At 37.8% G+C, this 14133-nt stretch overlaps 3 protein-coding genes across 5 annotated transcripts in view; 2 read left to right on the forward strand and 1 right to left on the reverse strand.

Annotated features, from left to right (window-relative positions):
- Nucleotides 1-3287: 3287 nt before the first annotated feature.
- epor (erythropoietin receptor) lies at nt 3288-7020 on the forward strand. Of its 2 annotated transcripts, XM_024272090.2 has the most exons (8): nt 3288-3555; nt 3716-3851; nt 4267-4433; nt 4595-4746; nt 4835-4991; nt 5066-5153; nt 5258-5345; nt 5437-7019. In XM_024272090.2, the coding sequence occupies exons 1-8, from the start codon at nt 3453-3455 to the stop codon at nt 6118-6120; spliced, it is 1575 nt and encodes a 524-aa protein (XP_024127858.1). In that variant the 5' UTR covers nt 3288-3452; the 3' UTR covers nt 6121-7019. The 2 variants fall into 2 exon arrangements, with proteins under 2 accessions (XP_024127858.1, XP_036069259.1); XM_036213366.1 differs by lacking the exon at nt 3716-3851 and having other exon boundaries at nt 3294-3555; nt 5437-7020.
- Nucleotides 7021-9233: 2213 nt separating this feature from the next.
- On the reverse strand, nt 9234-11480 carry swsap1 (SWIM-type zinc finger 7 associated protein 1). Its single transcript, XM_024272092.2, has 2 exons — nt 10915-11480; nt 9234-9887 (listed from the first exon to the last, which is right to left on the reverse strand). The coding sequence occupies exons 1-2, from the start codon at nt 11182-11184 to the stop codon at nt 9330-9332; spliced, it is 828 nt and encodes a 275-aa protein (XP_024127860.1). The 5' UTR covers nt 11185-11480; the 3' UTR covers nt 9234-9329.
- Nucleotides 11480-14133, forward strand: part of znf653 (zinc finger protein 653) — a 12670-nt gene continuing 10016 nt past the window's right edge. For both annotated transcript variants that reach the window (XM_036213367.1, XM_024272089.2), the window contains exons 1-2: nt 11480-11785; nt 13041-13081. In XM_036213367.1, the coding sequence (XP_036069260.1) occupies nt 11502-11785; nt 13041-13081 (325 nt within the window). In that variant the 5' untranslated portion in view covers nt 11480-11501. The remainder of the gene's footprint in view (nt 11786-13040; nt 13082-14133) is intronic.

Genomic DNA, 14133 nt, shown 5'->3' on the forward strand with positions numbered 1-14133 from the left:
TTCATGGTTCTTTAACAAAATTTCCAGCCTTTTATCAAATTTAACATTTTGCAAATAGCTTTTACTTTTTCAGAAAAAAGCTTCATCATCTTCAGCAACAACTTTCAGCAAAAATAAACTCACACTAGCATTATCACAGGTGATGCTACTTTTCTAGTTGATCATAAATTAAAGTTAAACTTCCTTTTTTCCCCGAAGATTTTCTTCTAGCAGCCTCATTGAGCGTTTTTGTGATCTGTCTTTTCTCTCTTAACCCTTGAACAGCAAAGCTCCAGTGTTTATGTTCTTTGATTTACTGTAACTTAAAACATAACTCCAGCAGATTCTCAAGAGGAAAAGCAGCGCGAGCCGCTCTTCTTCTTCAGAATCTACTGGATTTACGTTGATCGTGCAAACGATTGAAATGTTACAGTGTTTTAAAGATTTTGTGTTTAAGCGTCACCAGCGACGCCTCAGGTGTTAAAGGGTTAACATGATCACAAATCCGTCTTTAACTGCTGAATGTCCAAATGGTTCACATGATAAGTTTCCTAGAGCACATGTGGCTCTTTTACCCTTCCATTCGGACTCTCTGGTTGAAGAGAAATAAAGTTTTCAGTCTTTAGAAATTAATGGTACTGAGCTAAAACATTTTAGACATCAGGTTTCTGTGTCAATCAATTGGAAGTCAGGAATCACAACCAGAATTAACTGGATTATAAGACGGATTTTCTATTTTTGAACAATATTTAAGTGCACCTTATCTTACCTTATCTTATCTAACCTTATCTACCACAAAGGGTAAAATAAACATTGTTTTTTTTTATCACTACTGATTACACCACCTGCTACCACAGCATTGAGCTGATTCTGTGACACAAGGTGTCTTTTATTTTGAAAGGAAATCATGTGAACCTCTGTCAAAAATTATAAACTATTTCATATTTTGAAAGTGAAGTGTGTTTTCTCTTCATATTTATGTTTTATTCACGCAAAATAAGTGAATTTTTACTTATTATAATGGTAACATTGACATAAATACAAATCTGTCTTATTTTTCTAAAACACAATGGGCCAAAATCCAAAAACACCTCAGGTCGTGGGCTGAACATGATAAACATTTATTGAACATATTAAAACTAAAAATTTTAAACTTTAAAACCGTACATTTTTAACATAGTTATGAACTAGATATTTAGCATTACCTGTGATAATCCTAGTGTGAATGATGTAAGCTGAATTTGACAGCTGAAGATGATAGTGCTGATAGATGAAGATGCTGAAATTGATAGCTAAAAACGCTGAAAATGCTGAAGCTAATAGCCACCTAAAAATATGAGCTAAATGCCAAATTAGCCCAAAAAAACAAACAAAAAATAGCCAAAACAGCTAGCACGTAGCTGAAATATTTGCCAAACTACAAAATTACCTAAAAAAATCTTAGTAAATACCAAAATAGTCCAAAAAGCTAACAGAATACCAATTTTTAACATAAATTTCGAATAATAAAAAAGGCAGGAATATTATTCCAGAATAAATCAATTTAAACCTTAAACATCTTTCAACATTTTACTCTCCATAAAAATATGCTTTGTCAAAATTTATACAAGTTGGAAATAAGCACAAGATAACATTGAGGCATTAAAAAACAATAAAATAAAATGATTTGGAGGGCTGTATGCGGCCCCCAGACCCCGACACGTGCTCTAATGGATGAAGTGAGCCTTTGTGGCTCCTGCTGGATCTTGGTCCCTGTAAAATTGACCTGAACGGTTCTGTAAGTGTTGAAGGTTGCAGACCCCTGCTATTCCATAAACTGTTTTCACACTGACTGCTCTGTGCAGCACATCGTGTTCTGTTGAAGGGAAAGCTCTGATCCACAAAGCTGATAAAGCCTTGCTGCATCAGGAGAAACAGCTGCTTCATGAAGTTGTTCTTAGATATTTTTCTTTAAAAAAATTAGTTTTTTTTTCAAGTTTGCAACAATTTATTATAGCTTGATATTCTCCAGAATTTTACCATTTCACAGCCTTCATCGGTGTAACTGCTCAACGTTTGAATGTTATCTGTGCGTGTGCGCTGCTGAAGGTATAAAGCATGGCTATTGCACAGTTTAATGCATTTTTTTAAGCGCAGGTGTTAAAAGAGCACATGTTCACAGCTGTGAAGAGGACAAACGAGGATCTTAAAACACTTTGTGTTCCATCATCTGTCCCGCTTTTGTCTTATACCACACACTGCAGAACCAAACACATCTGAGATTTTGAGGAAATGTTCCTAAAGTTGCTGTTGCTTGAATTCTTGTTGAATGTTTTGAGTTTTTGTGAATTTTCTTCTTTCTTTTCCGAACCAATGATCTAGGATGAAGACATAACGGCAGCCAGAAGTGGAAATTTGAGTTTTCTCTTTTGTTCTTGATGCTTGTAATCATGTAGCCTTCTGAAACTCACGGATGAAAGCATTTAAAACATCTTTTACACTCAACCAGTGGAATATGTTAAATAAAGACTGTATTCGTTACTAAAAGAGTGGATCGTTCTCGTTTGAGTGCAAAGTATAAATCAGTCCTGGAGGTTTTGTGGTCATCGGAAGTTGCAACTCTGAACTTGAGACTCCAGTTTCCACTTTTTATCTGAAGAACCAGAAAAGCCACAGTAATGTGTAATGTTCCTCATCCTCTTCCTGTAACCATGGTTACAGACTCAGACCCCCTTCCTTGTGCATAACCTCACCTCTCACCTCACGTTTCACCTCATTTCTGAGGAAGTCAGCATGTAATGTTTGAGAGCTGCTTCAAATGTGGCAGCTTTTGCTCTGAAACACAGACTCTCCTTCACATCACTGACTGATGTAAAGAGGCGCTGGATTGCATTTAAACTGGCGGGGATGGGCTGCAAGACCCACCCGTGACTCCTTATCGTGAATGAAAAAGCCTGCCTGTCTGCAGCTCTGATAGCGCAGCTCCAACGATGAAAACACGTGGGTGCAGTGAGGAGATAAGGAACCGTTTGGGTCTGTTCTGGCAGCCGGCAAACATGCCGCGGTTTCCGTTACAGGAGTTCATACACATTCCAAACTAATCATAAAAATTACTATAAAATTATAATTAAAATAAATAAATAAAATTCTGTCGTGTGCATTTGCGCGCTTTTACGCACGCTTTTACGCACGCTTTTACGCACGCTCGGAATCTTTCCAAACAAGTAGTAAACGAGCGCGCAGCCTAGCCCCGCCCACCTCCATCACTTTTGTGCTCCACCTCTCACCTCTCACTGAAAGAAAGTAAATAGTAAATTGCGTCCTTATCACTGACAAACAGGCGTGTGACCGCGTTGTGCCATCCGCAAGATCTAAACAACAACAAAAAAACAAGTCTCACCCCCTGCCAGGAGCCCAAACAGGCGTGCTGGAGTCAGGGATGCAGGTGGACGGCCGATGGTCCGCGTCTTTCTGTGCACAGAGAGGACAAAAGGATGACATGTGATCACCTCCGACGACTGTTCGCACTTTTCCTGATGTTTTGCGGCGCGGGAACGGCTTTCCTCGTGCAAGGCTCGCGGGATTTCGAAAAGAAAGGTACATTTTATCCTCGTACTTTTTTTTTCTGATGAAAAAAACGTATATATTAACATTAAAAGTAAATGAAAAGTCAGATTTTGTTCAAAGGCCATTAGGTTTTCTTTCCATCTCGAGGTTCTTGTGGATTTTGAGTCTTACTGGTGTTTGTTCTGCTCAGCCATGATGCTCCTGAAAGAGAAACCTCAAAACCTAAAATGCTTTACTGGGGGGATGAACGAGTTCACATGCTTTTGGGAAGAAGATGAGGAGAGAGCTGGCTCTCTGGATCAGTATACCTTCACCTATGTCTACCGGTGAGTTACAGACCTTTAGAACAGCATGTCCAAAGTCTGGCCCATGTTCAGATATCAACCAGTCACAGACTCCTGTCATGATATCAATTATATATGCCCCCCAGCACTTTCTAAAGACTATAATTTGTTGATTGAGATTGGCTAAATTACATTATAAGCGGTTAGGCATGTGGCAACAACCTGTGACCTAAAGGGCCAAACAAGAGGAACAAAATAAGATCACTTCTTTGTGTTCATGTGCTTTAAATTTAGAAGTGAACAATGAATAACATGTAACTTTTCAAATGTTCACTCATTTTCACTCCACCAAATCTCTACAAAAAGTTTGGACACCCCTGACCAAGAAGTAGCAGGTGATGGGGAATATCCGTAAATTCTCCCTGTGGATTGTTTCCGTCTTCCTCTGCCTGAACAGAAACGGAAACAACCAAACGTGCCCACTGACCACCATGCCTGTAGAAGGTGCGAAACTGCTCTTCATCTGCCATCTGAACCGACCTCAGATGTTTGTGGAGATGGACATCAAAGTTCATCGTGAGGGAAGACTGATCCACAACCGCAGCCTTTTCATTGAGCTTGTTTGTAAGTGGACTCATCACTGTTGCTAGTACAAATCCTTGCATTTCATGTCATTGTCAAATCTCCCATGATGTAGAATGATACCTCTTGAATGATACATCTAAGAACTAGGATCTGGGACAAGAAACCTTTATCTCCATGAAGCCATTTTGTCTGTTGGGCAGTTCTCCTGGACCCTCCTACTAACGTGACAGTGAGCCACACAGGTCAGCAAGGCCAGCTGAACGTTACGTGGGTGCCACCTCCTCTGAAGTACAGGGACGACAGCATGATGTTTGAGGTCATCTACGCTCCAGCGGATAGCCACCTGGGGCAGGTATGGCTTTACTACAACAGCGGGAGGTTGTTGATGAAGTCCAAAGTTTGGACTTACAAGTTACGGGATTGTTTTTTGTTTTTTTTAGGTAGAAGTGGCACGAGCAAGTTCACTGATGATTCTGAGAGATCTTCAGTACAGCACAAAATACAAGGTGCAAGTCCGCGTGAAACTGGATGGGATCGTCTTCAATGGCTACTGGAGTGCCTGGAGCGAGCCAGTGTTCATAGAAACACTACCTGCAGGTAACAAAGTACAGAGATTGGGTCGAATACCATATTTTAACGTATACTTACAGATGTTTTTCCTTATTTTTTAGAAATTGATCCACTAATCGTGTCCTTGACTGTCATCATCTCATTTATTCTCCTCGTCTTGGTTCTTGTATCCCTTCTGTCTCACTACAGGTCAGTTTACCACAAATGTCTGTTTTGAGCTTTTGTCTGTTTTTAAAATCCACCAAAAAACACAGTAGAAAACCTAAACATGCTCCTTATTGCTGCCATTTCAGATTCCTCTTGAAGAAGGTTTGGCCCATTATTCCAACTCCTGATGGCAAGTTCAAAGGCCTTTTTACTGTTTATGGAGGGGACTTCCAGGTAAGAGAAGTCCACATTCCTCTACTTATTCTGGTTTCAAGCCCGGTTTAAGCTTCAACTTGTGCTGACAGAGAAAATGTTGCTTGTGCAGGAGTGGTTGGGGAACACCAGCGGAGGCTTATGGCTCACTCCGGCCTTCATTTACTCAGAAGAATGCCCGTCTCCCTTGGAAGTGCTCTCTGAACTCAGCATTTGCCCCTCTCTGCCACCCAAAGCCTCAGAAGTTTCCACCACTACCACGAACAAGGACAAGGACACAAAGACAGGCTTGGGTGAAAGTGAAACGACATCACAAGAGCACTGGCTGTTGGATCGTTTAAGAGCTTTCCAGCAGGACCCCCAACCCTGCTCCCAGTCTTCCATGTTGGAATCCCAAGACACCTATGTCACCTTGAGCGGCAAGCGTCAGAGTGAGGACGATCACGTTGAGGACACTCTTGAGGAAACGCTACCCCTAGAAGTTCTTTTTGCTTCCAGAAAGACAGCGATGTGCGAGTCTCACTCTGACCTGGGATCTGTCCAGCAAAGCTCCGGGTCAGGCCAACTTTCATCCCAGTCCAGCTTTGAATACACAAACAATGTCTGGACACCCAGCGCTCCTGGATACACCTACATGGCAGTGGCAGATTCAGGCGTCTCGATGGATTACAGCCCCATGAGCAGAGTGGATGACATACCAAAAGGTGTTATCTACGCCAACGACTACAAAAACGAGATTCCCGCTCACAGAAGACCTCTGCTGCTGAGGCAGTACCGCATTCACGATGACAGATGAGAGACTGGACAGACTCCACCTGAACTAAATGTTCATACACTTCAGGGAGGAGTTTGTGGATTCTTCCCAAGGTTGTACAGCAAGTTACTGTTAAGGATTAATCAAAGATCTGACTGAAACCAATGTTTGAGCTACAGAACTCGAGTATCAGATCTGGACAGTAAGTGACATTTTCCCACAAGAACCTGTGAAGCTGGAATTTACATCAAATACTGAAGTATTAAAGATTTGCATATCAATTAATTTGGGTTGTACAGATTAGAAAAGGAGTTCAAAGACGGACTCTACAAAAACACTTTGATGTTTGAGCTAAGAGTGCTTTGAAAGTTTAGCTTAGTTGACAATATAGCTATAGCACATGATTGTATCAAATGAACCATAGCCATAGTGGCAAATGAGCTTTTTGTGTTAAAAAATCAACAAAGGCGGAAAATTTATAAGAATTTCTTGTGTTTGTTTTGTACTAGCAGACATTTTACTGCCATTATTCCAGCTGCCTTCATTTTTTACAAACTAAATTTACTCATTTGAATGTGCCAACAATAATTATGTTGTTTTGTTTTGTTAAACTTTACACAAAAACATCACTATAATGATTCTCCTCCTTTTTTCGGCACATAGAAACTCAGTCACACTTTCAGAGATTTCAGCAGTCTCGGTATCAAAACAATCAGCTTGTTCGGGATATTACTGCTTGTATTTTTGGTTTCCATAAACTTAATAGTTTTTGAAATATTGAGCAAAATATGAACTACAGGAAATAAACGAGAAACTCTTCAAATGTCAACATTTTAGGTAGATTAGCAACAAGCTTTGAAACATATTCATGGACTATGTTTGAAAATATTTTATGGTAATTTAAAAAAAAAATGAATTGAGTTTAGCTAAAATGTTAGCAACATGCTAACGTTTTTTTTTTTTTTGTGGCCAATTTAGTAATCTACTGAGGTTTTTATAAGCTAATTCAGAGTTTAGCTTCTATTTTAGCAACATACTAAAATTTTTGACTAATTTAGTTTACTGAGCAATTTCAGGCTATTTTGGAGTCTAGCTATTAATTAAGGAATGTGCTAGTGTTTTTCTCTAATTTGTTATCTACTGAGGTTTTTATAAGCTAATGCAGGTTTTAGCATCTATACCAACACGCTAACATTTTTTACTAATTTAGTTTACTGTGGGATTTTAGGCTTTTCGGAGTTAGCTAGTTTTTAAGCAACAAGCAAGCTTTTTGTCTAATTTGGCATCTATTGAGGTGTTTTGGGCTAATTTGGAGTTTAGCTCATATTTAAGTAACGCACTAAATATTTTTGCTAAATTGGCAACCAAAAAGAAAATCTGAAATTTAGATCAACTTCATTCTCTTTCATATAGTTCTTTAGTGAAATTTCCAGTCTTTTAACAAATAGCTTGCATTTTCGCCAAATCCCTTCAGCAGTTAAATAAATTGTGTCACCATTTTCAGCAAAAAGCTTCAGCATCTTCAGCTACTTTCAGCTTTTTTGCATTCACACTAACATTATCGTAGTGCAACTTTTCTAATTAGCCTGTTAGCTTCGAAACCAAAGGTTAGTCTAATAGGAATGTCATTTAACACCAACATATTTAACTAATCAGAGATTTGAGCCAAAGAGGAAGCTAAATAAAATTATTGTGATGAATACCTCACTGCTTTGAACAATGTGTTGGACCACTTTACGTTAAGCTAACAAATTGTACTGTAAACTCTCACCAAAGAAACTCGTTTGAGTTTAAACGCTCATTTTTATGAATCTCAGCAAAAGCTAAGATAAAATAAAGACAAATACCAATCAACTATCTTTACAGTTTATATTTGAGGTTTACATTTCTGTTGAGACTAACAAACATTTGCCTTAAAATGATGTTCAATATTTTTTATAAAAAAATGTACTTAATTAGCTTCAAAAATATTAAATATAAAACTGTGCTTTTTTTCTGCTAATTAAAATGTAAAAACTAGCTTTTTTTTTCTAAATTTTAGCAGACCAGTTCCCTTTTATGAATCTGTTAACAGGCTAATAAAAACTATTAATTTGCTTGTATATTTAAGTTTTTGTTCCAAAAATGTCTACAACAAGCACTCATAAATTAAAGTTGACTACATATAAGACATTTAATACATAGTTCAATAGGACAAAAATAACATACACAACTGTACACCTCACTTAAGATAAAATATGTATATAAATATTTTTAAAAACAATTTTTTTAGTATCAGTTCCGTGTTTATATAGAATAAGGGGTTCTTTTCATGCCACTACAAGAGTTTAAGATTAAACAGGTAATAAAGCAATTCTCAAAAGGCTTATTTTTTATATTCTAAAGCTAAAAGGTTAACTTTACTGTAGGCTCTGACATAAATAAAACTTTAAAGATGACGTTCAGGTAACTGTACCTACAGTTGAAGACTAAAACACACATCTGGGATCCTCTTACTTTGCATTAAACATGTTTTCTACATTTTTATTGCTTTTGTGGTCTATAACTAAGTATTACTCAATTTGTAAAATATTCAAACAGTATTTTGTAAACATGTAAATATAATTCTTTGAAGCACTGCACTATACAACTATGTAAGCCACCGAACCGCACAAACCGTGTTACTTTTTAAACTTTTTTCTACCAACAGCTCTTTTCCTGCTACAATATTTTCTATTTGCTAAATTCACACTCTGTAGTGAAAAATGTGTTATTTGTTCCTTCAATTAAAACAAATTTTGCTTGATTCATTTTCTCAGTAATAGGGTCCTAAAGGTGGGAATATCTGTAGCTGATGTGTTTGCATTAATGCTCACAGATTAATATACAACTTTAGAGATTCAGAGAACTTAGCATGGTTGCATCGACTCTTTTTGTGGGTTTTCTTGTATTCTTTAGAGATCCTGCAGGATGAGAATTTATTTGTTTTAGGTATTTTCTCTGGAGTTGTTCCTCATTTGAAAATTATGAAGCAAAATCATCCTCTGATGAGAGATTTTATACGTGTAAATTAAAATGACAGTAAAACACAAGGTCTGTGTCATTGTGTATTTCCATACTTTTTATTTAAACAACAATCATGAAGAAAATGTTTTATAAAATATGGTAAAAATTACATAAAAAAAGGTCAAAATAAATTGTTTCTTTGCAACGGTCTGGTATAAAAATTAAGCAATGGCTTCTTCTAATAGTCCTTTATTGTTAAAGACTTCTCAAACTGAATTAAACTCTATGACCCCATCAGGGAGAATTAAAAGTTTCCACTCCTGGGCTGCTCGGTGTTTTTCCTCCCAATCTTTATTAGAAGAAGCTTCTGCGATTCCTCTTCCTGAAAGGTAGACGTGCCACACCTCCTGAACTGCAGCTGCTGCAGCTTCGTAGCCTCTGTCCCGGTCCAGAGTGCAGCGGACCTGGAAATACCGATCAAGGACGTCCAGAACTGGATCCGTGACAGAGAGATCCTCACTGTCCTTGTTGGCGTCCGCTTCTGACAGGTAAGATGCAATGATGCGGCAGGGGGCGGAGCCTGACCCCCTCTTCTCCAGCACCTGTGTGAGAAAAGATGCGGTGTCGCAGAGCAGCGCAGACACATGCGCGGCAGACGACTGCTCTCCGACGGAGAGGCCAGCGTTGCTGCCGCCTGCCGGGTCTCGCAAGAAGCTCTCCAGTCTGTCAACCACGATGAGGGCGGGGGGAGTAGGGGACTCGTGAAGGCTGGCCACGTGGAGGAGGAGCTGATCCAGAGTCCGAGGGTAGAAAAAGGTTGTTTTCTTAAAGGTTAAACAAACAAAAATGTTACATAAATAAAACTGTTTAAACCATTTATGAATATTTTGGAAGAAAACCCTAAATGTTAAACTGTTTTCAAATGTTTAAGTGCTAAGTGCTATATATATATATATATATATATATATATATATATATATATATATATATATATATATATACACACACACACACACACACACACACACACACATACACATAAAGGGTGTCAAACTCAATCCCACAAGGGGCCAAAATCCAAAACACACATTAGGTCATGGGCCGAACACAATAAACATTTATTGAACACAAAAACTAAAATGTAAAAAAAAATTTAAACCGTAATTTTTTAACATAATTATGACCTAGATATATAGCATTACCTGTGATAATCCTTGTGTGAAATCTGTGAGCTGAATTTGGCTACTGAAGATGATAGTGCTGATAGCTGAAAAAGCTGAAATTGCTGAAGCTAATAGTTGAAAACGCTGAAGCTGATAGCCCACTAAAACATTAGCTAAATGCCAAATTAGCCTAAAAACTTTAACCAAAACAGTTAGCGTGTAGCTGAAAAAATAGATAAACCTTAAAATAGCCTAAAAAAATGAAAAGAAAAGGCCTAAGTAAGCCAACAAGCTAGCATGCAGCTGAAATATTAGCTAAACTCAAAAATAGCCTAAAAACAGGAAAAAGCCAAAATTTTTAAATTACATTATTAAACTCCAAATGAGCTGTGGTATTTCCTCTCAAACCTTATTTCACTGAAATATCAACATAACCGAACAATAAATCGAATTAAAAACACAATTTGAATTCAATTTTTATTTTCTTTCTTTGCCTTATAAAATGCATTTATTTATTTGTTTTTACTTAAAAAATAATTTCTTGAATACAAAATAAGTGTCAAAAAAGCTGAAATATTTCTGAAATTAAAAATGTTTGGGGTTAGCTTACAATGGATTTAGTAATCAAACCTTGTTTAATTTAACCAAACACGTTTAGATGTAATTTAAATGAAAGAATAATGTTCACCTTCAGTCCCTCCGGGCGGAGGCTGGGAACGCATCTCCGGAGTGTTTCTGGAAGGCTCTGGATCTGTGTTTGGGTGAAGAACGCCACTCGGATGCCCATCTCGGACGCCGCGGTGACGGCCGCCAGCAGCAGCAGGGAGCTGCTGACGCCGCGGTCTCCGACCAACAGGACGCTGGAGGACGCCGCGGACGGCGGCCTCACTGCCGGCTCCTTCTGCGGCTTTGTTTGTGACACGAAAGTCCTAAACACTAACGATAAAACATCTGTCATGTCTGGTTTTAAGGGTGAACCAGCTGACAAAGTTTCCCGGGTTTGTTTGTTTGTATGTTTGCTGATTGCAGTCCGGACGGAAACATGTTCCTACGCTGCAATGTTCCGCCTCACTTTTCAAATTAACTTCGTACTTTCCTTGTCATGTAATTTTGCTTTATAAAATTTACAATAATCAACTGATAAATTATGCCATGCTTATTATCTGTTAAGATGGTACGGAGGAAACACAGACAAATCCCTTTAACCAGAGGACTTCCGGTGAGATTTATCACAACTTCCGGCGTGTGATCGCTGCATCAGCTGTTAACGGCAAGATGGCGAGTTGTCTGTCCGAAGCTCCCCCGGACGCGATTCTGAGCGGGGGGCAGAGTGGTTCGAGGCGCTGCAGGGGGCGGCCGAGGCTGACGGACTCGGACCGGGCACAGAGGCGCCTGGAATCCCGGAAGAAGTACGACGTCAGGAGGGTTTACCTGGGAGAGTCTCACAAGCTGTGGACCGAGCTGCGCAGACGCACCAGCCTGAGTGATGCCGGGCTGGCCGAGTACCTGATCCTGCTGAACTCCACCTACGGAGACCAGTACCAGCAGGAACACTGCAGGTACAACCGCCGTTTGGTCACATCTGTAGAGGGAAGCTTTGACTGTTTTTGTTATTTATACATGGAAGCAGAGAAATGAAAACATAACTGTCATAAAGCAGTTATAAACTTTAAATAACAGGTTTTCTCTTCTCAATTTGGATTTCTTAAAAACCCCCTCCAATGAAAATAGTGTTTTCAACGTTTTTGAGACATTTTTCTGTGAGTGGGGGACATTTATGAAGAAAATTAACCTTAAAATTGCACTTTTGACTATTTCTTTATTCATATTGATGTGAATCAGAGCAGATGAGGAAATTCTGTTGGTAAAACATTGTATTTGTGATGTAGAAAATATGCTGGGTGGGCCACAAGCTCCTTGTTCTGCTCCATTCTGACTCATCCAATTCCAGAAACATTCATCTATGTATGTCTTTGTTTTCCTGAATAGCTCCAATATTAATCACAATTTTTGTTGTCAATAAAAGGGACTAGAAGCTAGGAGGAGAGTATAAACAGATAGGTGATGGGAAGGGGGGCGGGACTGCTCCATGTCACAACTCAAAAGTGAATTTCCTTTTTTTCAATGTATTTATTTATTTATCTTGATAAAAAGTAGCATTAAAAAAACGTAGATTAGCCACAACAGCTGTCATGTAGCTGAAATATTAGCTGAACTTTAAGATGGCAGTAAAAAAACAAACCAAAAAAACCCTAAATTAGCTAAAATTGCTAGCGTGTAGCTAAAATATTAGCTTATATAATATATAAATAAAGCAAGAATAAAGTCAAATATGATTTAATTGATTCTATATATTTATAAAAAGTAATTAAAGATTTCTGGAGTCTAGAAAGCTTTAATAGAACCTGAATAATATCACATGTTAACAGAGGCAGTAGAGTTCTGCATATCCCTCTTTTATTTACAATATTTAAAGTTATATTATACCAGTATAATGTTCCCATACCTCAAATAATATCCCATCTAATAGCTGAATGTAACTTCTGTCTGTTTGTACAAGGTTTTCCTGTGTAATATTTCTGATAGTGTCTAATGCAATACATATTTTCTGTTTTTAATGGCATTTTGTGCTTTACGACGACAGTGAAAATGTTGCTGCTGAACTATTCTAACCGGTGGAACAGCTGAAAGATAAAAAAAAATGTTGTTTGATCCTTTGAATAAAGTTCGTCTGTTTTAACAGTGATTTCTGTTTGTTATTTTTGTGTAAGAAAATGATTTGACTAATTGCAGACTGTGTTCTCTGCATTACAGGAAGAAGAGTGAAGGAGAAGTTACAGGAAGAGGGAAGAAAGGTGGGTGCTGCCGGAAATGTTTGGCCAAATAAGATTCATTCATTCATTTTCCTGACCGCTTCGTCCCTTCCGCGGTCGCGGCGGTGCCAGAGCCTGTCAAATAAGAAAAAGTTCAAATCTAGTTATGTTAAAAATAAATAAATAAATCATAAACATGTAGAGAAAATAGCGTTTAAAAAATATGAAATATTTTAAAACTTTTGACAGAGCTCTGCATGACTTACTTTCAAAATAAAATACCAAAGGATTGTGTCGATGCAGCAAATGGAGTCGAAAGTGTAAAGTCACCAATGATTTAAAAAAAAAAAAAAACTGTTTATTTTTCCGTTTCTGGTGCATTTTAGCCACAAATTCATAAACATAACCAACAAAAACTAAATCAGAGCTAATAAAGTGACCTCTACCATATATCAAAACCACGAGACACACTTTAAATGCTTGAATTTGTTCAAAAATAGAAAATCTGCTCTATAATCCACTATATTATCATGTAAAATAACTTTAATTCTGGTTGGGCTTACTGACAATTAACTGATTTTCTGTGATTAAAGAAACTTAAAATGAGTCAGTATGACGTTGATAAACTACAAAGGATTGATGGAGAATTACAGCTACTGTTGTTGAATGATTCATACTGTCCTACAACAGTTTTTGATGAGTTGAATAACAAGTTGTTTTTTTTAACTTTACTGCCTACTTACTTTTTCCTTTAGAGCTACTTTTTACATTTTTAAAAACATTTTATTTTAACCAAAGAGCCACAATGGAGGGGTTACAGGTTGCAGACCCCTAGTCATCACTAGTGCTGCCACAAACGGTTATTATAATAGTGACTAATCACCAATTATTTTTTGTGATTACAACTACATTTTTAGAACTTTGAAACTGTAAGTTTTTTACTGAGTTATGAACTAGATATATAACATTACCTGCAATAATGATAGTGTCAATGCTGTAAGCTGAATTTGGCCACTGAAGATGCTGAAATTGATAGTTGAAATCTCTGCAGCTGAGGCAGCCAGCCAGCTAAAGCGATAGTTAAATGCTAAAAT

The sequence above is a fragment of the Oryzias melastigma genome, linkage group LG8 (assembly GCF_002922805.2).
Source record: "Oryzias melastigma strain HK-1 linkage group LG8, ASM292280v2, whole genome shotgun sequence".
In the NCBI taxonomy this organism is placed as follows: Eukaryota; Metazoa; Chordata; class Actinopteri; order Beloniformes; family Adrianichthyidae; genus Oryzias; species Oryzias melastigma.